This window comes from Lissotriton helveticus, chromosome 5_1 (assembly GCF_964261635.1).
Source record: "Lissotriton helveticus chromosome 5_1, aLisHel1.1, whole genome shotgun sequence".
NCBI lineage: Eukaryota > Metazoa > Chordata > Amphibia > Caudata > Salamandridae > Lissotriton > Lissotriton helveticus.
Window position 1 is genome coordinate 298,535,174 of NC_136065.1, and position 27,628 is coordinate 298,562,801.

Here is a 27,628-nt window from a genome sequence, read left to right on the forward strand (position 1 = left end):
AAGTTTCTTGTAGTCTTCTTTATTAATCCATGTCTATAACATCAAACAGGGATAATCCAAGTACAGTTCTTAATCCAGCTGCCAGCCCCACCAGGAGCAGCCTGCCTAGCTGCTCAGCCCATCTCCAAATGTCACACACCCATCCACACAGTCACCCAGGCATTCCATTCAACACAGGCACACCAACATTCCGTCATCATCTCACGCTCTGGCTGAGCAGCTAGGAAGACCTAGGCTGATTCACATAAGAATGTAAATCTTATGATACAACAGCCTCCCTCTCAGACCACTCCCCAGTTCTGGCCAGCTCCCACCATCCTCGCGGCCTCTCCGACACTGGCGCCGGCACGACACGCTGCTACATCACCCCTCTGTAATCTAACAGATCCAGAAAGCCATCACGAATTTCCTCACTCTCAATGCTAACCCGGACACATCGCTAGCGACACAATGGATGGCATTGAAGGCGGTCATGAGGGGGGAATTTATCGATATATCCTCGGCCCACAATCGAGAGCGAAGTCGCAAAAGGGAGGAACTTTCCCAGCGAGTCTCAGAGCTCAAACAGATGCATCAGAGATCCAGTGCTTTCCGGGCTTGGCGTCAGCTTTGTATAGAGAGGAAGCAACTCGCAGCCTTAGACCAAGATAAGGCCAAGTATTCGGCTCTCAGGCTTCATAACTCATACTACACGGGAGGGGACAGATGCTGTCGCCTTCTGCGAGAGACTAGACAGAGACAGAGTGTTCATACAGTCCGAACACCAGGGGGCGAGTCGGTTTCTGACGATGCGGCTATAGCGGAAGCATTCCGAGACTTCTATGCAGACCTCTATACTGGTGATTCCCTGGAAGACCAGAATAGTGCCGATTATATAGCCTCAGCTCACATGCCTTCTGTAAACCAAGCGCAGGTGGATTACCTAGGTAGGGCTATACAGACGGAGGAGGTTATTTCTGCAATCTCACGCCTCAAGCTGGGTAAATCGCCCAGCCCAGACATTTTGCAGCCAAGTGGCCCCACTTTTGACGGCTCTGTTTAATACCTTTGAACAAGTGGGGGCTATTCCGGGGGAGATGCTGGAAGCAGCAATAGTTGTTATCCCGAAACCCGGGAAGGGCAAGACGGCTTGCAGAGCATACAGGCCCATATCGCTGTTGAACAGACATTAAACTATACACTAGCATCTTATGAGACAAGTGGTAATACTAAGCGCATTCTGCACCTGAATGAAAAGGTGTCAAGCACCCAAGGAGAATATATGCTCCTAGCCATCAATGCAGAGAAGGCCTTTGACAGTGAACTGGCCTTACTTGGAGATGGTCCTGATGCACGCAGGCTTTGGTGAGAAGCTACGCACTCGGATCCTGAATTGCTACCGCTCTCCTACGGCAACAGTTCGGGTTAATGGTCATACTTCCTCCCGCTTTCCCATAGGGAGGGGCACTAGGCAAGGGTGCCCCCTATCATCCCTCCTATTTGCGCTCTGTATTGGACCTTTGGCACTTCGGGTCCGATGGCATCCCCTTATTTCTGGGATTACATTTGGGGGAGACATCCATATGATAAGTCTCTACGCAGACTATATCTTGCTCTCCCTTTCGGATCCAATAACAGCTCTGTGCACTCTTCATCGAACTGTATGGCTTTGCGCAAGGGTCGGGTTTTACAATCAATATGGACAAACCTATAGCTCTTAGCATCTCACTCTCTCCCACATCCAGGAGGAGCATCCTATACAATGGGTATTGTAGTATGGTGATTTCTCGATCCTCTCTCTTCCCCTGCTCTCTAGCCTGTCTGTGTGGAATGTTGTATATGTCATGGAATGTTGGATGGGTGAACTAATTCAGTTGGTGACTGAAGGCTGAGCTGCCAGGAGGACAGCTCCTGGTGGGGCGTACTTACAGAGTTACTTATTGGCCTACTTTCCATCCTGGCTTCAACACCATACCTTTGTAACATTGTACTTCAATAAATACTTCCTTGGAACCTACCACCTCTGGACCCTTTTATCATAGTAGCAGGTATCTGCTTCGATTCCCTACTTAGGAATTCACCTAGCTCCCACTATCCAGGCCACTGCAGACAACTACTCTAATCTCCGCTCTCATATATGCACGAAGGTCACTAGGTGGAAAAATTTCACAATCTTGTGGCTAGGTAGGATTGCGGCTACCAAAATGACTATTCTCCCGCAGATTCTGTACCTCTGCCAGACCCTTCATCCTCGGTCGGGCTGGATCCAACAGACTCAGGCAGAGCTAGTGCAATTTATTTGGCACAGTCGTAAACCCCAATTCCGGCATGCGATGGCGGTTCTCCCGCCAGAGAGGAGGGGAGGGGGGAGTGGGGATGCCCGATCTTCAACTTTACTTCCACGCTTCCCAGATCAGATACTTGGCGGAAAGGCATCGCCTAGAGTTGGAGAAACACTGGCTGTTTCAGGACCAAGCGGTGGCAGTCAGGCCCTTACAAGGCATCCGCTTTCTCCGTAAACAGCATAGACCGCCCAATCTTTATGCTTCATACATCACAAGAACTATTATGGAATCCTGGGACCGTACTAACACTGCCCACCAACTAACCACCTTCCCATCACCTCTCACACCAATATTTGATAACCCAGAGTTTCACCCCGGCACAGACCCCCATGCAGGTCCTTGGGTCACCTTTTCGACTTAGATGGCATCATCGCATTTCCGCAGCTAAAAGAACACTATGGCCTCCCAGAGTCAGAGCGTTTGCCTTATTTGCAAATCAGACATTGGGCACTTCACTCACATAATAAACCTCAGGCACAGTGCCTTCTGACCCCTTATTAAAAATGTCTCGTAACACGTACTTCGGATAAGAAAATTATCTACGACCTTTACAAAATGCTTTTAGCTACTACCACACACACATACAACACAGGCCGTGCTCGCTGGGAACGGGACTTGGGCAGATCTTTAAGACACAAAGAATGGGAGGGCATTTATCATAGGGGGGCGACATTCGGCATATCATATGGGTCTCACGGAGACCTTGACCAAGATTGCCACGTATTGGTATTACACTCCGGAGCGCCTACACCGATTCGACCCCCCCCAGAGCGCACTGTGCTGGAGGGGGTGCGGAGAGGTGGGTATGCTAGAACACGTTCTCTGGAGTTGTACCTGTATACAACCATATTGGTCCTAAATCCTTGATGAAATAGACCTCCACTTTGAGACACAACTCCCGTGATTTCCCGCTTATGTCCTCCTGGGCTTACACAACCCATTGACATACTCACTTAAATCTCAGGAGGGGTCGGCTGATTGCTATTGCCTTAGGCGCAGCGACACAAAACATTCTGTCACACTGGTGCTCTACCCAAATTCCAACACATTCTGGATGGCTTCAGAGACTTTGGCTGGTGCTAGGCATGGAGAAACTAACCCTCACATTAGCAGGCAGAGGGTCTGAATTCCCAGAGTTATGGCGGCCCTTCCTAACTTTGCTGGTGTCTGAATTCCGAGAGTTGACATGCCCTCGTTACCTCCGACTACTCCGCCTTCCAGACACACAAATTCCAAGCAGCGATTCCCTGAAATGTCGCAAAGATGGCGATGAACCCTAGACTGTTTTTTCTTCTTTTTTCGTTACAGGTGGACGAGGGGAGGAATGGGGGGGGGGTTATTGTTGGGTTTTATTAAGATTGTTTTCTTTCTCCCTTAACTTTGTGGGCCCGCTCCACGCTTATTGCCTTTGGTAACGATGTATCTTGCGACTTTGTGGTCTCATTTGCACTGTTTCCAAGGAGCTGAGGGGCTTGTCTTTAATACTTGCTTGGAAATCAATAAAAATATTTAAACCACAAAACAGACGGTTTATATGCTTTTGAAATAATTTGCGGTTTAGAAAATATTACTTTTTAAAAGGAAAAACGATTTCAAGTATGTGTGCTTGTGCGAGTATATATTCTTTTTTTGTAAAATATGTTCTGAGATTCCACACATGGTTAAAACAATTCAGTACTTATGTTATGACTAATAAAGAAGATCCCCAGGATGAGAACTAAAACCTATTCTATAGCAGCTAATTTCAGAGCACTGTGCTTGGAAGTCGTGCATGCGTTAACGCTTCATTTGTGGTACACATGTAGTGTGTTTTATTTGGCCGATTGCCAGAGGGTGGAAGATCGAGCTATGATAGTGGGAGAATGCCTACTGAGTGTCACAAAATCACCTTGAAGTTAAACATTTCACCCTTATTTCCTGACTCTTTCCTGTTATCAAAGGGTAGGAGGGCTGCACAGCAACTGAGAATGATAAGAAGTAGTTGGCATCAGGCAGCTTAGGCATAAGCAAAGAGGATGCAGAGCACGTTCTATCTAAATCTCGCTTCAGACTGGGGAGTCTCCAACTGCTGCAAGCCTGGGAAACGCCACTGATGTCTTAGCAACCATGGAAGGTGCATGGACAGCAGATGGAGGATTTTCAGAGTGAACATTTGTACAAAGTATGTACAAGCAAAATATTATTTACATGTAGTATAATTAGAAACATACGGGCCACATGAATGAATGAAATGAATGAAAACAAATTTATATAGCGCTACTAAGCCCAATGGGCGTCAAGGCGCCTAACCAAATGAAAACTAGCTATTACAAATATACTCTCACTGTGGGTAGGCCTTGATAAAGTACCAGGTTTTTAGCGCTTTTTTAAAAAGGGACAAAGAAGGTTGGGTCTTGATCTCCGGGGGAAGGGAATTCCACAGTCTAGGGGCCACAATGGAAAATGCTCTACTTCCCCAGCGCACCTTTCTGGCACGAGGGACCACCAGCAGATTCATCTCCGATGATCTGAGGGATCTACTAGGCATGTAGCGAGTCAGAAGGGCACCTAGGGGGTCCAATGGCCCATCTGCGAGAGCTCTATATGCTAAACATAAGATCTTAAAAGAGATCCTCAGATGTATAGGGAGCCAATGCAGGCTCCTTCTGGCCGTTGTTGCGGAGGACACATTAGGAAGCGCCAGAACAAATCGAGCAGCCGCATTCTGTACGACCTGAAGGCGTTGAATGAGTCCCTTGTTGGAGTCTGCATAAAGTGCGTTGCAGTAGTCCAACCTGGAACCCACCAATGCAACCACCGTCTGCTTGCGTGCTAAAGGAGAGAGATAGTGAAGGATTCTCTTGAGGATTTTAATGACCCCCCAACAGGTGGCCACTGTTCGATTGACCTGTAGAGTCATGGACAGTGAGGTGTCAAATGCTCACAGAAATATCAATAAATAAAACCCGCTGCTATGGACCCTCTCAGTTTCAGTTAATTAGTAGCAGTAGCCTGGTTGTAATGAGAGAATAATCAACAAAGTAAACATTAATAACATAATCTGATTTGTACATCTGAAAAAAAGTTACTCGAGTCAGTAAGTATTGATTGGATGGTAACAGAGAAGTGAAATACGGAAAAGAAACACCCTCTTTATGCGTGATACATACATCGCTTGTCCTTAGGTAGTATGAGTTTGTATCCAGGAACTCTACAACAATAGTTGTCCAGTGGGAGGGGTGTGGCGCAACAGCCAGGTCGGCTGACACTGGAGCGCTGGGCTCACGGTTCAATCCCAGGCGCTGGCGGCAGCTCAGCATCATGCGACTCTGGGCAATAGCTCACTTAAACTCCCCGACAGCCCACAGCGCCTCGAGACCCTTCGGTGTGAGTTGTTCAGGCTCTCTTTAATGATCTTCCCTATTCCACCCACGACGTCGCAGCCCACCGTTCCCTGTTATATTGTTATTAATCATGTATTTTTTAATTTCCAGCATGGCTGTGCTTCTTTAAATATTTAATTTATGGTGTGGTCTGCTTTCACTTTAGCGGCCGCGCTTATTAGTTTATTTAATTTACAGCACGGGCACGTTACACTTTAGCGAACGCGCTTACTTACGTATTTAATTTACAGCGTGACCGCTTTCACTTTAGTGGCAGCGCTACAAAAGCTTTATTTATTTTTACAATTTGTGTAAAAGCGCCCCATATGTGCTTTCACTTTAATGGTGGCCATGCCCCTTTCTTCAGACGGTTCTCACAGTAACCTGAATACGGGGAGCAGAGTCTAAAGAAAGGGCGCAGCCACTATTAAAGTGGTCTTGCATTCGCGAGAGTTTGAGCTATTATCATTAGAAATGACAATGCCTTTTATATATGTGTGTTGCTTTGAAAAATACATAAATAAAAGGAAGGCATTAACATTCACAATGCCAACAGCTTAAAATCTTGCACATGTGAGACCTATTGCACTGAATATGCTTTTTCAATTTACAATGTGGAGGGCCTCCCGAGAAGATCCCATGTATCACCACTTCTCTCCAAGCTAATACTATTGCCAGGTTCAGAAAGCTATTGTTCACCCGCACTAGTTTACTGTGCGAATATAGCCCTAGGAGGAAAACCTCTGGAGTGTATTGGGCAGGTATCCCCAAAGTGCATTCCAGATCAGACATCAGAAGCAAAATATTTTTGGGCAGTCCCAGACCACGTGAAGTTGGCATCCGAGAGCAGATGTGGGCACGACAAACAATTCCTACTGCCTCAGATGTGAGATGGGTGACACATAATGACCCTGTTTTCTCCAGCTGGACATACAGCGAGGGGTTTTGGAAAATTCAGTAGTCGTATACTATGAATGAAGTCTCTACAATACCGGGGGCATGGGTGATAATTATTATTCATCTGACAACAGTGGCCTTATCAGCAGCTTAAATTGTATTATTGCCCTCGGTCACAAACAGTGGTCAGAATTCCACAGGCTACTAGTTCTGTCAATGTAAAGGTGTAAGGCACACCTGGACACCCAAATAGATTAATTCCTCACAGCTGAGGAAGCATAGGGATGAGGGAAAATATTGCCTGAACAACGTGTACTGCATTTAGGAAGGAGCCATTGGCTCCTGAACTAAGTCCTAGTGGAAGATTTCTTGGACGATGTAAAGCCCTTCAAAGTTCTCGGAAGAAAGACAAAGAAGTGCAAGAGTTAGTTCTGCAGAAGTCACGCACTCTTGCTGAGGAATGGGAGGCTTGGGTGCCGCACATTTTCTCCCGCCATCTGGTTGTAGTCGTTGTAAAGTCGGTCAATAACCGTTCCCTTTAGGGGCCAAGTGAGAGCAATCGGGGTGACAGCTCTGGGTCTCCTTGATCTTTTGTTCTGGAGGATCCTTGGATTCAGAGAAATTGGAGACCTAGGAAACAAGAACATTCTGCTCTAATGCAGCACCAGGTTGCCCCTGGGAATCCAGATCCCTACCCATGCAAAAAGTAAACATCATCTATGGTGTTCAAGAGAGGGGGAACGGTGACCATGACTGGACAACATCAGCCATGAAGATGAGGCCTCTAAAATCGCACCAAAATCAACTGTAGCAGTACTGAGGATGGCAGGGGTAGCACTGGGGGCAAAGGAATTGAGAGGACTCTCTACCATTGGCACTCAGTGCCTCCTGGGTGAAGTCCAAGTCTGCACTTGTGTCTAAGTGGGTCGAAAACCCATAGTCGTGCTGCAAATATTTAAATGGGTCAAATGAGCCTTATCTGCTTGCCATGGAGACCAATAAACCACAGGAGGAGGACAGAGAAAGAAAAATCAAATGGCACTGAGATTGGCCAATAGAACCAGTGTGGATCCAACACATCTCCTTTAGTTGCAATGGTGAGGAAAGCTGCAACTCCTGCTCCTTCAAGGTTTGCATGAGCAGGGAATGTTACAAAGTGAAAACATATTTGGTCTTGTGTACCTCAATTGTAATGCAACTGTTGCCTAAACAATAGGCGAAGAGGTAATATGGGTGAGTTGTAGCAAATTATCAGAATACACGGTACATGGCATTATACCGAAGACTTGTGATTTCAAACTGAAGGCATTAATGGAAACAAGATAATATCAAAAAAAGACATGCTATGTGGGGGGAGCACCACATTAGCAATACAGTTGGATAAAGAGAAGCTAAATATGATGCACACCAATAAGCAGAAAAAGGGAACTGGTGAAGCAGAAACGGGGAGCTTCGAACATGATGCACACAGCCATGCATGATACTGGCATCCAAATCTCCCACATTAATTGCTAAACAACAGTTCTCAATCTCATCATGAGTTCCAAGAGTTTGTGAACGAGCCAGAGAATAAGAGCGTGTAATACATAATCTTTGCAAATGTTTGATTAATCACAGCAATTAAACAATACCGCACACAATGCAAAAGGCCAACAGGTAATTCTCTGAAAAGCAAGTGCAGCTGCCTCTACTCCAATGCACAGTATAGCGTAAGACTATTATTAAGGTATTTGGGTGCAGGAAAGAGACTCACCCACAACCAACTCACGCACGTCCTTCCAATGTAGTTCGTTGCCACGCTCGTGGATGATTGTGACCGTGATCCTACGTTGGATACCCTACAACAAAAAATTAATCACAGAATCAAATTACTTTCCCCTATTGGCTTAATTAGCATGCTAACAAAAAAATGTAAAAACCTCATTTTGCAAAGAACAGTGGGACATACGGTCGCAGTGTACAGAGTAACCTAGACCTTGAACACCTTTATGAAAAAACACCGGGCCATCACTACTCAAAGAATAGCAGGGACCATGCTCACTTCACAGAGAAAAGCTGGCTCCTTGCACTGTGCAGCGAATGGGCAGGGGCATCAGAGGAGTTGTCTGCTATATGGTTAGTTTTACGTGGTGTGGCAGGGAAAAAAATTGAGGCAATGATAAAGACGCAAAATATAAATAAATACTGCCGGTAAGAGCTATGACTAGGACACATCAATCCTATGCCCATCACAGCACTTGTACATTTGTCCCAAAAACAATGCAAAGCACTGTCCAAAGCTTAATAAGAACTTTACTTCCATACAATGTTCCAGAATTCATAGACAGATTTTGTAAATAAACATTCCAGGATTATATGCAGTATAAGTATTTTTGCTTTCAGACCGGTCCCTTGGGACAAACCTAATATTTAAAATAGAACTAGGCCGATCGTCCTTGAAAGAGTCCTTAAAACAGAGAAACTTCCGCACATCAGCGGTATGTAAGTGGGCGGGGAGAGCAGGGGCAGGCGGGGCTGAGTATCCAGACTGACATCACTCAAAAGCTCAGAAGCATGGCGCCAGGAAAGAAGAGGTCGGAATTTGGATTCCTTCACTTCTCCCACCAAAATGAGCAGCAATCCAAGATCAGATCCCCTCACAATGTTCATCATCACCATTCACGTCACCTCCTCCGAAACAATTAATGGAGGTCTTCCGGTATATTTCAAAATGTATCAACCAACAAATGGGACGATTAATAATCTAAGCACAAAAAAGCAATTCTTTAGAGGGACAATATGGGGAATAGATATGGTTGTAGGATGGTACAACGCTGGTAAACACATTGCATGACTTCGCCCTGCATTTTTTGCTTGCATGTTTTTACATGCGATTATGCATTTACATCGCAAGCCTATACAACGCATTGTTTTTAGATTTAAAAACAATGTATTAGTGGGGGGAGACCCTAACCGCCCCCCCCCCCCAAGTTACCTTAAATACGTGGTATTGGCATGCGTTGTAAATGCATATTCGCATGTAATAATATGCGTGCTAAAAAATGCGAGGCAAAGGCATGCGATGTATTTACCTTGTTGCAAAGGCTGTTTCCCAATAGATATACACATTATGCCTAAATGTTCATCAACAGTTGAAAAGTAGAAACAAAAACACTATTAACCCCTCCGCTGCGCTGAACATTCCGCGCTGGTGCGGAACGTTCTATTGCGCGGGCAGGGCACTACCGAAGTAGTGCGCGCGACGTCCGCTGAACGTGGCCAGCACTCAAGGGGTTAAGAGAAATTGAAGACTTGCCAAGTAGGATAGAGCATTTAGAAAACGGTCAGAGTGAACCAGATAGCAGCCCTAGAGATGATGATCCCACTTACTTTATGGAATCTGAAAATGGTACTCTGCCCCGTGGAAAATATGACACTGATAACATTCTTTCTGGTGGATAGTCTCCTCCAGATTCCTTACAGGAACCCTGTCCTAGGTTCCAGACCGGATCTAACAGTGTTGAGTAATCAACACTAGGTGGTGCTTGTGGGTCCACATCAGTGTTGGGTGAAAACCCCCCAAAATCTATACAAAACGTGGAACCTGCATTATGCATTATTGTTTAGCATGACATGCGTCTTCGTGTCCATTTTTGGGCCCGAGGATGCATTTTCGGCTAAAACATTAATAGAGCAAGTGACACAAAAATTTGCTCTTGTTAAGTTATTTGGCCGTTTTCCTCTGCGGCTGAAAAATGATTTTTACCCAAACAGAAACTCAATTATGTGATGTGGTGGAAGTTTAGGCATTTCACGTAACAAGTGTAATGTGAAATGCCAATACTGAAGTAGAGACAAAAAAGATGGTTCTCCAGGGGCTGGTCCATATCTTAGCACTTTGGATCTATTCATTGCAGGCATGAAATTAGGTTTTGCCTTATACCCTTTATTGACGTTGTGAAAGCTTCAACAAAATTAAGGCGAGATTCTGCAAGAATTGGACAAATCTAAAACATTTGCGAGGATCTTAGCCGGGTCTGGTGGCTCAGTGGACTAATGCGTCCATTGCACGGGCCTGTGTTCGACCTCATGGTCACAGGTTCAAATCGCGGCAGGTCCACTCAGCCTTTGATCCATCTGAGGTCGATAAAATGAGTACCACTGAGTTGGGTAACAATTAATAGCTGTTATTCAGCACCAAGAGACCTCTGGGTGAACGTGTGCTTTACAAATACTTATGTTATGTTATCTTAGTTATCAACTCAACTGAAGGCAAGGCCAATTGCAAAAAACTTCAGCTGCTTTTTAAAGATGTAGTATTAGGAATAAATATCAGCCAAAGTAAAATTTGGAGACAGATTCATATCTACCTCTGGGGAAGTGCCCAGACCACTACCTTCTTGTAAAGTACTGTAAGGCTCCCCCAATGACCGAGCAGAAAAGATGCGGTCATGGTAATCACCAGTATATTTGTGTGATATTGGGTCAGAGCTATGCTAAAAATTCAACAGGTGCAATACTGTTGAATCTCTGTACATGGTGGCAATCCTCCCTCCTGAAGTCTCTGGGCTTTTCTTCTAGGGCAATCAGTATTGTTTGGAGCAATTGGCACAGTTGGTGGTATCTGAATTGGTGCCAATGTCAAAATTAGTACAGGCACTGTAGTCGGCATTGAGAGCAGCGCCAGTATAGGTATCGGCCCTGGAATAACAAAAGGCTCAACTACAGAGACAATCTAAGCCAGGGGAGAACCCGCAGGTGGGAAACAGAGTGGAGCTCCAGATGGACCAACAGGGCCATAGGCATACACAAATATCCCAAATTACATGGAGGAAGGTAGAGGGATCCATAAACAGCACTGAAATTGCCAGAAGAGAAGGGTGTGGAAGCAGCATCGGTGGAGCCGGGAGCTGAGGCACCAACATGGGCAGAAGGTGAAGGAGCCTGCAGTGAGTGGATCACCACCAATTCGGGGCTCAGATGAAGATTTCTGAGATTAAAATGACTTACCTCTGTATATTCATTTTCACACAAATAAGACCTTTTCTTCTTTTTGGTGTTTTCTCTTTTCTTTTGAAGATTTAGAAGAACAATAAGACCCATTGAGCTGTCCCTCCTCCGCTGTCCCATACATTAAAATTTTAGGCAACAGACTACACAATTAGGGCAGGGTCTAGTGTTGTGGTGGATAGGTATATAACCTAACACCATAGATTGCCTTCATGTGGATTTGTTAGTGACATTTGTTTGTCACAAGGGTGACTGCACTGAGCTGAAATTTTGAATTTCTGAGGTAAAAACCTCTAGGAGAAAGGCACTGTGGATCTGCATCAAAAAGCACAGACAAAAAGGGAACTACGGTTAGTGCGCCAGTCGGGGTGTTGTGTGGGCACCAGTGATGTCACAGAGGTGTTATGCCTAACATCAACATGGAGCCAGCACTCCCTACTGGTGTCAAGGAGCTATGCAAAAAAGTTTCTGGATCCTGTCTGATGCCTGGTGGATATTCACAGGTGAGGAATCTGCAGGAAGAAGCACCCATCAGAAGCCGTTCCTCAACCAGCATTAAGTGACTCTGACATCACCAGCCAGTCATCCAATTATGGCAACACAGACTCCTGACCATCTCATTGAAGAATCTACAGGTGTCAACACTTACATAAAAACACAATGCGCTGATCTCAGCGAAGTGGCAAGTCGGGAACAGAGTGTAGGATTCCCATGGTATTAGCACTTGAGGTAAAGCAAAGCCAATCAATGCCTGGCATTCAGGGCCAGCTGAACTTATGATCCAGAATGAGCCCCAGATTCCCATCCTTTTTGGGGACCAAGAATGTAAAGAGAGTTAAAACCCATGCCCCTTTCTTCCAGATACAAAAAGAACAATTGATGGACATAATGCAGAACAATGTCATACATTCCCCCCAGTACAGAGATCTGGTCCTAAACCCATCGGTTTTTACTCCCCCATGCCATTCCAGTTTGAACCCCGCCATATGCAAATCAGTCTTGGCCCTGTGCCCAATGGGAACATTCCATTCCGAACTGCCAGGCCAGGTCCTCCCTGGACTGGAAACAAGCATATTAGGACCGGTTTGGGGTTTCAACCCTCATCAGCCAGGATAGGTTGACTCCAGTGGCATGGAGAGCACAGGACCCACGTCTGGGCATACCCGTCACACTCGGGGTGACAAATGTAAAAAGAACAATAGATGGACAGAATGCAGATCAATGTCATACATTCACCCCAGTACAGAGATCTGGGCCTAAATCCATCTGTTATTTTCTTCCAGAGGCACTACCTCCATAGAGAACAAGCTACTTCGGCAATTCTCTTTCTGGTGAATAGTCTAACTGCGGATGCCTCGCCTTTTGCATATACCCAGGCGCCAGAATGAATCTGGAATTTTACATGCCAACTGCTGTAGCACGTCAAGCAGGTGGCACGACGGGCCTCCTTGGAGATATTGCACCACCTCTGGAAGTGACACAGCAACCTGCATATTTAAATCAGTACATCTGGAACTCTTTTGCAGCCTCAGACGTAGATGAATCGTGAGAGACTGGAGAAAGCAGTGTGCCAAAGGATAAGTTACTTACCTGTAATCCTAGTTCTCTTCCAGGGGTATCCTCAAAGTCATAAACACTGAATATTCCCGCCCATGTGCCGGGACCCCGGAAATAATACAAATTATATATCAAAAAACATATATATACATATATATATATATATCACCGCGAGTAAGAAGAAAAAAATCCGACTGTGGGAGCATTCGTCCACATTGAGAACCAACTGCATGATGGGATCTGCAGTCCGCATAGCATGAATTGGCAGAGTGCTCCTTAACGAAATGTGGTGCAGGTGAGCCCTACGCTACTTTAGAAGGAGGGGGCATAATCAATAAAAGAAAGAAGAAAAAAGAAAAAACTTTGAGATTGCAACAACGGAGGCATCTGATGAGGCAACCGCCGAAACGCGTCATGCCAATACAAAATAAAGAATTCCTTTGAAACCCTGCCGTGTCCCCTCATCCTTTTCAACGGAGAAGGGTAGCTGTGGATATATATATATATATATATATATATATATATATATATATATATACACACACACACACACTCAACTGGCGTGTTCCTCCCTTCGGTCGCGGAAAAGTACAACACAGGAGCCGTACAAAAATGAATGATGATGGACTATGCTGGCAATCAAGAATGCAGTAGCCCACTGGGGCAATAATTCTGGCTGACCAATTTTGAATTTCGTTTGGATGAACTTTATTCTTGGGAACTAACAGGAGTGAAAATAGCCCACTTGGGCAGTATTTTGAGCTAAACAGTACGGACTAAAAATGGTTGTTAAAACTTTGATGAACACAATATTCTTTTTGCCCACTGGGGCAGCATTGAGTGTGAATCAATATTGGACGTGTACTTAACTGAGTGAATATGATGCCTTCCAATATTTCACTCGTCGAACGTGGTGAATTGTATAGCTCAAGAAACAGAGAGACAGAGAGTTCATATACACGCTGTCTTTTGAGACCAGAGGTTCGAACCCGTCAGTTGCAAAGTTTTATTATTATTTTATAACTTCGAGCAACCCACAATCTATAATTTAAACAGACAATACTGTGAAATGCTTAGCAATGTTAATGTAAGCGTTGTTTTGTCACGAGCAATGTTTAAACCCAAAATGAAAGTCTTTCTATGAATTTGGGATTTTGGTCATGAGCCACGTTTTAATTTTAACTAATGTAGTAGAATACTGCTCGTGCCATCATCAAGCACAATACTTGAAATGTAAGCATTTACGGAAATCACCAAATGTAAATTGAAGGAGTAGTTTTCACTCCGAAACGCGTAGGACGTTGTGTCTGAAATAAACTGCACCACGAACAGAGGCCACGGCTCCTGTGTTGTTCTTTTCCGCGACCGAAGGGAGGAACACGCCGGTTGAGTGTGTATATGTTAAAGGGGGTGGCTACCCCTGCCGTGAGCCCGCCGATACAGAGGCTGGGGACCAGCCAAATCTCGTGTCCATATATATATATATGTATATCCAACAAAGATGCCTCTGCAATGAGGACGCCACTCCGCACTTGATGGATTCACAAATCCCTTTATTTGAACAGCAGCTACACCAGTTAGGTTTTTAAATTGTCTCAATGCGTTTCGAAGTATCCTACTTCTTTGTCAAGGGGCAGGCAGCAAGAGGCGGTGAGAGCTACACACGTCATCTCCCCACTTGTATGCACTCTCCAGTGAGGCATACTGGTCGGTGTAGTTCCAATCCATTCCCCACATTGGGGTCCGTTTTCATGCTGTATTTGTTTTTCCTGCTTTATCTCTTGAATGTTTTCGCAGCCCTCCAGTGGGCCCCCAACCTTGGTGTTCTGCTAATAATTAACAATCTTGTGCGCTATTTCACAGCCGAATGTTCACAGCCGTCCAGACCCGATTCAAGTTGCTCGGGCGGTGCATCCTCGGCGGCTGAGACTTGCCGCCTATAAATCCAACAAAGATGCCTCTGCAATGAGGACGCCACTCCGCACTTGATGGATTCACAAATCCCTTTATTTGAACAGCAGCTATATATCTATCAAAGCTCCCAAATGCCCCCAGGCAAGGACGCACACGACCAACAGCTTGCTGAAAAGCATTTAATTGGGTACGGTAGAGTTCCGCATTCCAATAAACTCACAGCTCTCATGTCGAAAGTTAAAAGCCTGACGCGTTTCTGAGCTACCGCTCTCTTCAGAGGCTCGACAAAAAGAAGTTTGTGCTGTTTGACACACCCACACAAGTTAATTAACTGCCCTCAGATGGGCTACATCATAATGTTCAACGCAATGCCCGTTGGGCCTTGTGGTTTGTGTCAGCAACTTACTCCACTGATGGGTGCACGATAATTAAACTGTTTACATTCAAAGCCCTCAAATGGGCCTCGGAAATACGTATGATGTAGCCCATCTGAGGGCAGTTAATTAACTTGTGGTAAAAAACCTTAGAAATTCACTGAAAAAAACCATAGGTTTTAGGGGTGTTATAGTTAGCTGGACATTTCACTCGTACAAAACCATTGAAATCCCTCTGTTCGAGTTAGTTGTACTCACTATAACTCACACCCCCGCAATCCACTGCTGATGATGTCACATATTACATCATTCATTACATGGTCAGTGACATCACTGATGACATCTCAAATGACATCACTGATGACATCATCCAGCGAATGTGGTTTGGTTCAATATTTAAATAAGAATTAAATATATAGCAATCTGCATTGAAGACTGAGTGGATGTATAAGTGTTTGGATGGAGGATTTAGTAGCACTGTGATTGACTAACTAATTTAAAGTGTCTCACTAAACATATGGGATAGTGATTGAACTGTGTGAATACCTGTATCACTATCTCGTGTTGTGTAAACTACTACATAAGTTGGTTACTAGCTATGTGAAAGTCTATATAAGTTACTAATTAGTTAAGTGAGTATTTGTATTGGATAGTGAATGCGTGTGGTTGGGTGGGAGGTGTGAGAATGTCCAAAGATGTGTAAATAGTTGATTTAGTAGGTATATGAGTTAAGACCGTATGTGGAAACAGTTGTTTGGGTGAGTGAATCTCTTTATGGGTGTGGTGATGAGTAAATATATTTGTCAATGATACATGTCCAACAAACTAGAAATATAAAAGGCAGTGTATGTGACAGTCGGTGTATATAAATATGTATACATAAGTCTCAGTAATCGCATGAGTGACTGTATAGAAAACTGTATAGCTATAATAGTGATTTCATCACACTCTTAGTATGAGTTACTACCTATATGAATAAATAAAGTGGTGTTTGTATAAGTGTGTAGCTTAGTAAATATAAGTATGATCAATTGTTTGCATAAGTGAGTAGGATGACTGCTTAACTGAATAGGATGTGTACTGGTGCGTAATGTTGATGTAGGTGTATAAGTATGTTTAATAGTATTCTATTGATCTTTGTTAGCATGTATGAATGAATGTATAGGTAAGTGTTTAGATGTGTGTGTAGATGTAGGAATCACTGAGTGGGTTTTTAGAAACTTGTATTGGTTTGTGAATTGTTTCAAATATGGTAGTCCATATTTTATAATGAGTGTTGAAAGGTTATACTAGTATATGATGAGATGTATCACATTGTCATGTGGATGACGTCATCAGTGATGTCATTTGAGATGTCCTCAGTGATGTTATTTGAGAGGTCATCAGTGATGTCATCAGAGATGTCACAGACGATGTCATAAATGATGTAATATGTGACCTCATCAGCAGTGGATTGCGGGCGCGTGACTTATAGTGAGTACAACTAACTATAACGGAGGAATTTCAATGGTTTTGTACGAGTGAAATGTCCAGCTAACTAGAACACCCGTAAAACCTATGGTTTTTTCAGTGAATTTCTAAGGTTTTTTCAATGATAATTTTTAAATGCATTTATCGTTATATTTTTTTTCATATTGTTTTACTACATGTTTTTAATCTATTTATTTTTAGATATCTTATTTTTTAAATTACATTACACATATTTAATAAAAATATTTTTTTTACCCAGTGGGTGGCCTATAAAACTGTCCTCAGAGGGCAGGCCATTGTATCTATAGCAGGGCACAAGCGAGAGAAGCCGCAGGAGTTGCATGATATGGAGCTAGAATTACACGACTCCGAGACACAACACTCCAACAATCCAACACCGGATACAGCCCAAAATTTGCGTCTGAAGCAGCAACAGTACAGGAGTCACATTGAGGGCATGATCAGGTCGCGACTAATGGCCACGCATTATAAGATATATGAAACCGGTGACAAAGCCGGGAAACTTCTGGTGTGGTTGCACAAAAAAGAACAGGGTAATAAATGGATTTTGGCGATCCCGACGGGGGATAGGCAAACTACTACAGACCTGCAACAAATACTACACACACTGGCGCACCATTTTAAACAGGTATATGCGTCGTCCTCGGAGATGACATTGGAGGAGGCGCTGTCTTATATAAAAGATATTGATATGCCCAGGCTCGCCCCGGAAGCAGCTCTCACTCTTGAGGCGGACCTCACGGTAGAGGAGTTACGAGTGGCGATTGGGTCATTACAATCGGGCAAAGCCATAGGGCCTAACGCACAAGTTACTACTTGTGTAACGATATATCTGTAAGAGACATTAGTTAGTATTAGATTCCTTACCTTAGAATATCCCCAGGCGTCAGACTGGATCCGGAAACTTTTGCGTAGCAGTACCCTTACGCGTCGGTAGGCGTTGTCTGCGGCTCCGCGTCCGTCGTCGGCGCCGTGATGGCGTCGTCGGAGTACTGAGACGCCGCCTCCGCGTGCTGACGTCAGTTCTTAGACACAGCTTTTCCGCGCCAGAAACGCAGAGCCATGTTAAAAACCAACACTGGTGCCATTGAAACTAGGGCCCTGAAAGGGGGTAACCCTAACCCTAGATATCTGTTCGCAGAACGGGGAGGATGGGTGGGTCGGTAAGGAATCTAATACTAACTAATGTCTCTTACAGATATATCGTTACACAAGTAGTAACTTGTGCATCTGAAAGACACGTTAGTATTAGATTCCTTACCTTAGAATAGATACCCCAGCAATACCAACCCCGGTGGTGGATCTGCGAACCAATAAGCACACCAGAAAGTCCTGGAGGACAGAACGGCCAAAGAAGCCATCCCTCCGGACTTGGCTATCGAGGCAGTAGTGCCTTGCAAACGTGTGCAGCGAGGCCCACGTAGCTGCCTGACAGATGTCTTGCAAGGGCACTCCCCGGCCCAGGGCAGTTGTAGTCGCCGTGGCTCGGGTGGAATGAGCCCGTAAGCCAACAGGGGGCTCCTTCCTAGCCAAGGAGTAGCATGCCTGGATACACAAGATGATCCACCGGGAGATGGTCCTCTTGTGCACCGCTTTCCCCTTCTTAGCGCCCACATAACCAACAAAGAGTTGGTCATCCACGCGGGACTGGCGTGTGCGATCCAAGTAAAATGAGAGCGCATGTTTTGGGTCCAGAAGGTGGAGCCGCTCTTCCTCTTTAGAGGGATGCGGTGGCGGGAAGAAGGTTGGCAAGGTGATAGACTGCCCGATGTGGAAGGCCGGGACAACCTTGGGCAGGAAAGATGGCTTAGTTCGCAACACCACTTTGTCCAGATGGACAGAAAGGAAAGGTGGAGTACAAGAAAGAGCCTGGAGCTCACTCACTCTCCTGGCAGAGGTGATGGCAACCAGGAATGCTGTCTTCAGAGTAAGAAGGCGGAGAAGACAGTTGTGAAGTGGCTCAAAAGAAGCGCACATCAGAAACGTAAGAACCAGGTTCAAGTCCCACTGAGGCATCACAAACGGAACAGGAGGGAATGTGTGTGTGATGCCTTTTAGAAATCTACTTACAATAGGGGACTTGAACAAAGAAGGTTGATCAGGCAGCCTCAGAAAGGCTGAAAGGGCAGAAAGGTAGCCCTTGATAGTGCCCAGAGCAGAGCCCTGCTGGGCAAGAGAAAGAAGGAAGAGAAGAACCTCAGAGAGAGGGGCAACAAGAGGATCCACAGCCTTTGCTGTGCACCATGCCACAAATCTGTTCCACCTGCAGGCGTATACCGACTTTGTGGAGGGACGCCTGGCTGCCAGAATGACGTTACAGACTTCAGGAGGCAAGTCAAATGGCCTCAACTGTCGCCGCTCAATCTCCAAGCATGGAGGTGGAGACTGGATAGGTTCGGGTGGAGGACCGTCCCCTGCTGCTGCGACAGAAGGTCCTCCTGAAGAGGCAGACGAACCGGGGGATCGATTGACATACTGAGTAGCTCTGGATACCAGTACCTTCATGCCCAGTCCGGAGCCACAAGGATGACTTGGGCCCGGTCGCGCATGATCTTCTTCAGCACTCTGGGCAGAAGTGGTATAGGCGGAAAGGCGTACAACAGACCGCAACTCCACTCGCGACGAAAAGCGTCTCCGAGCGAGTGCCGCCTTGGAAATTCCAATGCGCAGAACTGATGACATTGCACGTTCTGTTCGGTGGCGAATAGATCTAACCAAGGCTCTCCCCATTGCTGAAAGAGGCCTTGCGCCACGTCCAAGTTCAGACGCCATTCGTGATCCATCATGCACCGACGGCTGAGATCGTCCGCCCTGGCGTTCGGAGAACCTGCCAGGTGATGAGCCACCAGGGTCACGCCCTGGCGTTCCAGCCATTGCCAGAGGCGCAGAGCCTCCTGGCAAAGGGTCCACGACCCCACCCCGCCCTGTTTGTTGCAGTACCACATGGCGGTGGTGTTGTCCGTGAACACCTGCACTACACTCCCCCTGACAGAAGGGAGGAATGCCTTCAGCGCTAGACGAATCGCCCGTAACTCCAACGGGTTGATGTGGAGCCGGGCCTCCGCCGGAGACCAGAGGCCTCTGATCTCCGCCTCTCCCATGTGGCCACCCCAGCCCTGGAGGGACGCGTCCGTCACAACTACGTGCTCCGGTTGGGGAAGGGAGAGGGACCTGCCGCTGACCCAATCGCGGTCCGTGAGCCACCACTGCAGCTGTCTCGCAGTGCCCTCCGAGATCAGGACGTATTCGGACAGGTTGCCCTAATGCTGGGCCCACTGAAACTTCAGGTCCCACTGCAGAGCCCGCATCCGCCACCTGGCGTGATGCACCAGTAGGATGCAGGAGGCCATCAGCCCCAGAAGCCGCAGTGTCAACCTGACCGAGACCCGGGACAACGGCTAAAAGATGGGAATCAGAGCCTGAATATCCCGGACCCGCTGTTCGGGTGGATAAACCCGAAACCGTGCCGAGTCGAGAACCGCTCCGATGAAAAGGAGCTTCTGAGAGGGGCAGAGGTGTGACTTCGGCACATTGATGGAGAACCCCAGCCTGTGCAGGAGATCTGCCGTAGTCTGGAGGTGGCTGACGACTGTCTGGGGCGAGCCCGCCTTCAACAACCAGTCGTCGAGGTAGGGGAAGACTGAAACCCCTAACCTGCGCAGATGAGCTGAGACCACCCCCATCACCTTTGTGAACACCCGTGGGTCGCTGGTAAGGCCGAAGGGGAGCACGGTATACTGAAAGTGCTCGTGGCCGACCGTGAACCGCAGGTAGCGCCGGTGGGCCGGCAGGACAGGGATGTGGAAATAAGCGTCCTGCAAGTCCAACGCTACCAACCAGTCTCCTGGGTCCAGGGCAGCTAGGACCTGAGCCAGTGTCAGCATTTTGAACTTCTCCTTCCGGAGGAAGCCGTTGACGTTCCTTAGGTCCAAGATAGGGCGTAGGCCCCCCTTGCCCTTCTTGGGTACAAGAAAGTAGTGGGAGTAGCAACCACATTCTACTTCTGGCCCAGGAACGCGCTCGATGGCCCCCTTGGCCAAGAGGGCCGTAACTTCCTCCTGCAGAAGTCGCAAATGATCCCCCGATACACAGTGGTTCTGCGGTGGCATGGCTGGAGGGGTCGCCTCGAAGGGGAGGGAGTAGCCCCTTCGGACGATTTGCAGCACCCACCTGTCCGAAGTGACAGTGCGCCAGTGGAGGTGGTGATGGCGAACCCTGCCCCCCACTGGCGTCACATGGGCCTGAAAGCACGGACTAGGAGGGTTTTGAGGCAGATGCTGCGGGGGAAGGTGTGGACTGACCTCGCCGTTGTTCCCAACCGCCAGGACGGCGGTTCCCACGGCCGCCACCGCGTAGGGTATTACCCTGCGGAGCGTGGCTGGCAGCACGTGTGGGTACACCCCTTCCGTGGCCACGAAAGGAGTGAAAGGCAGCCGATTGCTGGCGCGGGGCCGAGAGGCCCAAGGACTTGGCCGTAGCCCTGGAGTCCTTAAAGCGCTCAAGCGCATGGTCTGCCTTGTCGCCAAAGAGGCGACGGCCATCAAACGGCATGTCCATCAGAGTGTTTTGGACATCGGCCGAAAAGTTGGCGGACCTCAACCAGGCGTGGCGTCTGACCGCCACCGTCGTTGCCATCGCCCTACCTAGTGAGTCGGTGGTATCCAGCCCACACCGGATAGAATATTTGGCAGCATCCCGGCCCTCCACAAGGGCTTGGCCAAGTTTGGCCCGTACCTCCAACGGACACTCTGGCAGCACTTCCGCAACCGTATCCCACAGAGAGTGGGTGTAGCGGCCCAAGAGGCATGCGGTATTGGAAGACCGCAGACCCAGACTAAGGGACGAGAAGATCTTTTTACCGTACTGCTCGTACCTCTTGGATTCCCTGTCCGGCGGCGCCGACGGGAATGCGGTCTGCGAATTGGAGGCCTGGATGACCAGGCTCTCGGGGGTGGGTTGGGTGGACAGGAAACATGGGTCGCCCAGGGCTGGGCGGTGGCGTCTGGCCACGTTCCTATCTACGGACGAATCCCTAGCAGGCTGGGACCAAGTGCCCAGAAGAACGTCGGTCAAGGCCTCATTAAAGGGCAGCAGAGGCTCGGCCGAGCTTGACTGCGGCTTAAGGACCTCAGTGAGGAGGTTAGTCCTCACGGCCGCGATGGGGAGCTCAAGGCCCAAGGCCTTGGCAGCCCTCATCAACACCACACTGTAGGTTGCCCCCTCCTCCTAAGTCACGGAAGGAGGGGAGACAAAACCAGTGTCTGGAGAGGTGCCCAGACCACTGGCCTCCTCAAGGTCTCCTGCCCAGTCCTCATGAGACTGACACTCTCGGGTCAGAGGGTCCTCAGACCCCTCCCAATCCCCTTCATCACCCATCTCCTGATACTCAGGGTTTTCAACCAATGGGGCCTGTTCATAGAAGTGAAACTCTCCAAACGACGTCTGGAGCGGCGCCCATCGGGGCCGTCCCGACGTCGGAACAGGAACGAAGGAGGTACCGGAGGCGACACCTGATGGTCCGACGCCGGGGAGGTCGTAAGGTCCACCGGCGACGATCCAGATCCAGAAGAAGGTCTTGGGTGGTCCCGCGGCGCGGGACCGCTGGACCCTGCAGCGTCGGGATTGGGGGGCCCTGCGGCGCCGGCGGCATCGGGGCCGAAGCCCCCGACGGCGTCGGGGCCGAAGCCCCCGACCCGCTAGAGGCCCCAGACAGGTCCGCTGGGCCCGAAGGCGCCGAGGAGCCCGTCGGAGGAGAGAGTTTTCTCATGGCCATGATGAAGCGCTCGATCTCCTCCGGCGTCACGTCTAGCCCAGGGACTGTAGGGTGTGGAGCTGGACGTGGCGCCCGCGACTCTGACGGAGCCACGTGGGTGGTGTCACCGCGCATTGCGCGAGCGTCGGGGGGAGTCCGAAGAGCAATGACGCCTCTTGTACTTCTTGTGCTTCTTACCTGACGACGACTTCGACCCGGAGGAGAGCGGCCTACTCTCGGAACTGTGGTGGCTCCGAGGCGCGACCTGTCCCTCGACCTCCCGTGGGACCGAGACCTCTCGCGGCGCGGGACCGACTGCCAGAGTTCGAGTCGCCTGCGGGACCGCTCCCCCCTGGCTTTCGAAGAGAGGGCCCGGCAGTCGGAGCAGGCCTTGTCGTCGTGGTCGACGCCTAGACAACTTAGACACAGGTAGTGAGGATCCGTGACCGACATCGTGCGGTCGCAATCCTCGCAGTGTTTAAAGCCAGGCATCCCTACGGCACCGATCGGAGTCGTAGACTTCGAGAAATGATCAAAAAATGATCAAAAAAGTTAGTCAAAATTGACTATGGGTTACTTCTTTTTCCAGATCTGCGCTTGCTGGCGCGGAAAAAAGAAGAACTGACGTCAGCACGCGGAGGCGGCGTATAAGTACTCCGACGACGTCCTCACGGCGCCCACGACGCCGACGACGGACGCGGAGCCGCAGACGACGCCTACCGACACGCAAGGGTACTGCTACGCAAAAGTTTCCGGATCCAGTCTGACGCCTGGGGATATTCTAAGGTAAGGAATCTAATACTAACGTGTCTCTTTCAGATGGCATACCTGTTGAACTCTACAAAAAGGCGGCAGGGACTATAGCCCCACACTTGCTGTATATCTACACCGACTGCTTACAGACAGGCGAGTTACCGCTAGATCAACGAATGGCCACCAGAGTAGTGATACCTAAACCGGGGAAACCTGCTGAAGAATGTACCTCATATCACCCAATATAGTTGATCAATGCGGAAGCTAAAATCCTTGCAAAGCTACTGGCGATTAGACTAACGCCGCACCTTATGACCCTGATACACCCGGATTAGTCCGGTTTCATGCCAGGCAGAAATAACGGCACTGAACTTGAGACGCCTGCATGGGGTGATGGCCCGTGTCTTCAGGAACCAGCGGTCATACTCTCCATGGACGCCAAAATGGCGTTTGATATGGTTGAGTGGCCCTTTTGTTCGCTGTACTGCGCATGGGTCAGTCTTCTATACACTAAGCCGGTAGCACATGTTAGGGCCAACGGGCACATTTCTGATGACTTCCCGCTGGCACGGGGCACACACCAAGGATGTCCCCTGTCACTGCTGCTCTTTGCCCTGGTGCTAGAGCCGTTGGCGGCGTGGATTAGGTGGGAGCCAATGATACGAGGAATCAGATGGGTGGAAGGGTGGGAGGACCGCATCTCCCTATATGCGGATGACGTCCTATTATATATGGCCACTCCCAGGCGCTCCCTACTAGTCCTTCTAAATATATGCAAGCTCTTTGGACGGGCGCCAGGATATACTATAAACTGGTCCAAATCAATCTTGTATGTACTGCATGACCCTCCTCCACGACTTCCTGAAGGCAGCCCACTCCAGATCACAGGCGATACGTTTAAATATCTAGGTATCTATATCACAGCCGACTCTGATGACTTCCTCAAACAAAATGAATATGCTACTTACCAGTATGCATCTGTTCTTGGCATGTAGGGCTGCTAACATTCATATCTGTAGCATAGATCGCCGCCTAGTGTTGGGTCCGGATGATTGCACATTGTTGTCCTGGAAGAGTCTTCGAAGTATCACGAGATAGGTGGCTCCTCCCCTGGACTACAGTGCGCATGGGCATCGACTCCATCCCCAGATTGTTTTTAGCCATTGTGGCAAAGATGGAGTGTAACAGTGTAAGCGATGGCCATGCTAGAGATTAAATGCAAGAAAAGTCTGCAGCCGCTACGGGCGCCGGGGAAGAGGGCGGTTGATATGAATGTTAGCAGCCCTACATGCCAAGAACAGATGCATACTGGTAAGTAGCATATTCAGTTCGAGGCATGAGGGCTGCTAAATTCATATCTGTAGCATAGAATACATAGCAGTCTCTCCATTAACGGCGGCCGCCCGTGCCAGCTGCAGAAGTCTGAAAAAGTGTTTTGAGAACAGCCTGTCCTACAGCTGCCTGCTGTTTGGAATGCACATCTACACAGTAATGTTTGGTAAACGTATGTGGTGTAGACCATGTGGCTGCCCTACAAATGTCTTCCAAAGGAATGTTACCTAGGAATGCCATGGAGGCCCCCAACTTGCGTGTGGAGTGTTCCCTGGGGGGGACCGTTAAAGTGCGCTTAGCCTTCTGATAGCAAATCTGAATACACTTAACGATCCACCTGGCTATTCCTGCTTTGGAAATGGGGTTGCCTTTATGCTGGGCTGCGAAGGCAAGAAAGAGTTGCTGTGTCTTTCTAAAATGTTGTGTTCTGTCAATATAGTACATTAGCGCTCTTTTGACATCAAGCGTATGGAGCATTCTTTCTGCTACCGTTTCTGGGTTTGGAAAGAATGCGGGCAGTTCGATGGTTTGATTGACATGAAACTGCGACACCACCTTCGGAAGAAACTTGGGGTTAGTGCGCAGCACCACCCTGTTTGAATGAATTTGTATAAATGGCTCTTGAATTGTGAGCGCCTGTAGCTCACTAACACGTCGTAGAGACGTGATGGCAATGAGAAAAGCCACTTTCCATGTTAGGAACTGAATCTCACACGAATGCAGAGGTTCAAACGGGGGACCCATCAATCTGGTGAGTACCACATTGAGGTTCCACACAGGAGCTGGCGGGGTCCTGGGAGGGATGACCCGCTTCAGCCCTTCCAGGAATGCTTTAATGGCAGGCACCCTGAAGACAGAGAGATGCTGCCTGTTTTGGAGATAAGCCGCTATGGCGGATAAGTGTATCCGAATGGAAGCGTATGCTAGATTGCATTTGTAAAGATGCAACAAATAGCAGATGATATTAGGAATGGATGCATCGAGCAAGAGGAAGATGTTCCTCTGAATGGCCCACTCCCACATGCTCTGAGCCAGAGGAGACAACTCTGGAGAGTGCGTACCTCCCTGCTTTTGAATGTAGTACATGGCTGTCACGTTGTCCGTCCGGATCAACACGACTTTGTTGCACAGATGTACTTCGAAGGACTTGAGAGCCATGAAGATTGCCATCAGTTCCAAGTAGTTGATGTGCATCTTCTTTTGTTGCGTCGTCCATAGTCCCTGCACTGTGTAGTGGAGCACATGAGCCCCCCAGCCCTGGAGAGATGCGTCCGTCGTCAGTGTAATCTGTGGCACAGGCTCTTGGAACGGGCGGCCCTTGCAAAGGTTGTGTGGATTCCACCAATGCTGAGAGCTGTATGCCCGACCCGTCACCAACACTAGGTCGTTCAACTGTCCTTGAGCCTGAGTCCACTGATGCGCTAAGCATTCTTGGAGCGGACGCATATGCAACCTGGCGTGCGGGACTATGAAGATGCAGGAGGCCATCATGCCTATCAACTGCATGAACACTCTCGCTGGGATTGAGTGTTGCGGTCTGAACCTCTGGATTAGCGACTGGATGTTGTCTGGGTTTGGCTGAGCTGTGGCAGCCAGAGTATTTATCGTCGCGCACGAATACTGCCGCACATGGGCCGGCTAAAGGTGCGACTTCGGGTAGTTCAGTGAAAATCCTAGACTGTGAAGGAGGTGAATGGTGTGGGACATATCTGCGGCGCACTGCTGGGCTGACTTTGCCTGAACGAGCCAGTCGTCCAGATAAGGGTAGACATGTATACCCTGTCTCCGGAGGTGCGCCGCCACTGTTGCCAGACATTTTGTGAACACTCTGGGAGCAGTGGTCACTCCGAAGGGGAGTACCTTGAACTGGTAATGTCGGTTTTGGATGGTGAACCGGAGGTACTTTCTGTGGGATGGGTGGAGTGGTATGTGAAAGTAAGCATCCTTGAGGTCCAAGGTTGCGAGGAAGTCTCCCCGTTGTACCAAGGGAAGAACCTGCTGCAGTGTCAACATGTGGAAGTGTTCTGAAAGAATGTACTGGTTCAAGGGGCGTAGGTCCAGAATCGGTCTGAGTGAGCCGTCCTTTTTTGGGATTAAGAAGTACAGGGAATAAACCCCTGTGCCTTCTTCCTCCACTGATTCAGAAAAGGGGGTGGTGATGAACAGAGTGCCTGAATTAAGCAGACCACTCTTACCCAGTCCAAAGATCGGGGCTTGATCCATCACCGTTTTTTAGCTCACTGCACCATCCCAGGTCAGAACTTGGCTATATGCAAATTAGTCTGTTCCTGTCCCAGTGCATGATGGGAACAGGGCAAACCAAACTACCAAGCCAATTCTTATACTGGGAAGGAAACAAGCTTCCGGGGACCGGTTTCTGCCATTTCAGGCGTCGTCGGCCCGGCTTGCTTGAATCCTGATGGTGCAATGAGCAAGGGACTCACATCTGAGTATACCCTTCCACGCATATGGTGGACAAAATGATTCAGAAAAGGGGGTGGTGATGAACAGAGTGCCTGAATTAAGCAGACCACTCTTACCCAGTCCAAAGATCAGGGCTTGATCCATCACCGTTTTTTAGCTCACTGCACCATCCCAGCTCAGAACTTGGCTATATGCAAATTAGTCTGTTCCTGTCCCAGTGCATGATGGGAACAGGGCAAACCAAACTACCAAGCCAATTCTTATACTGGGAAGGAAACAAGCTTCCGGGGACCGGTTTCTGCCATTTCAGGCGTCGTCGGCCCGGCTTGCTTGAATCCTGATGGTGCAATGAGCAAGGGACTCACATCTGAGTATACCCTTCCACGCATATGGTGGACAAAATGATTCAGAAAAGGGGGTGGTGATGAACAGAGTGCCTGAATTAAGCAGACCACTCTT

At 48.2% G+C, this 27,628-nt stretch overlaps 1 protein-coding gene across 4 annotated transcripts in view; it reads right to left on the bottom strand.

The window, feature by feature from the left end:
• Positions 1–27,628, bottom strand: part of KIF1B (kinesin family member 1B) — a 1,137,443-nt gene that overhangs the window by 313,239 nt on the left and 796,576 nt on the right. For all 4 annotated transcript variants that reach the window (XM_078642264.1, XM_078642262.1, XM_078642263.1 and 1 more), the window contains one exon: positions 8,337–8,421. In XM_078642264.1, the coding sequence (XP_078498390.1) occupies positions 8,337–8,421 (85 nt within the window). The remainder of the gene's footprint in view (positions 1–8,336; positions 8,422–27,628) is intronic.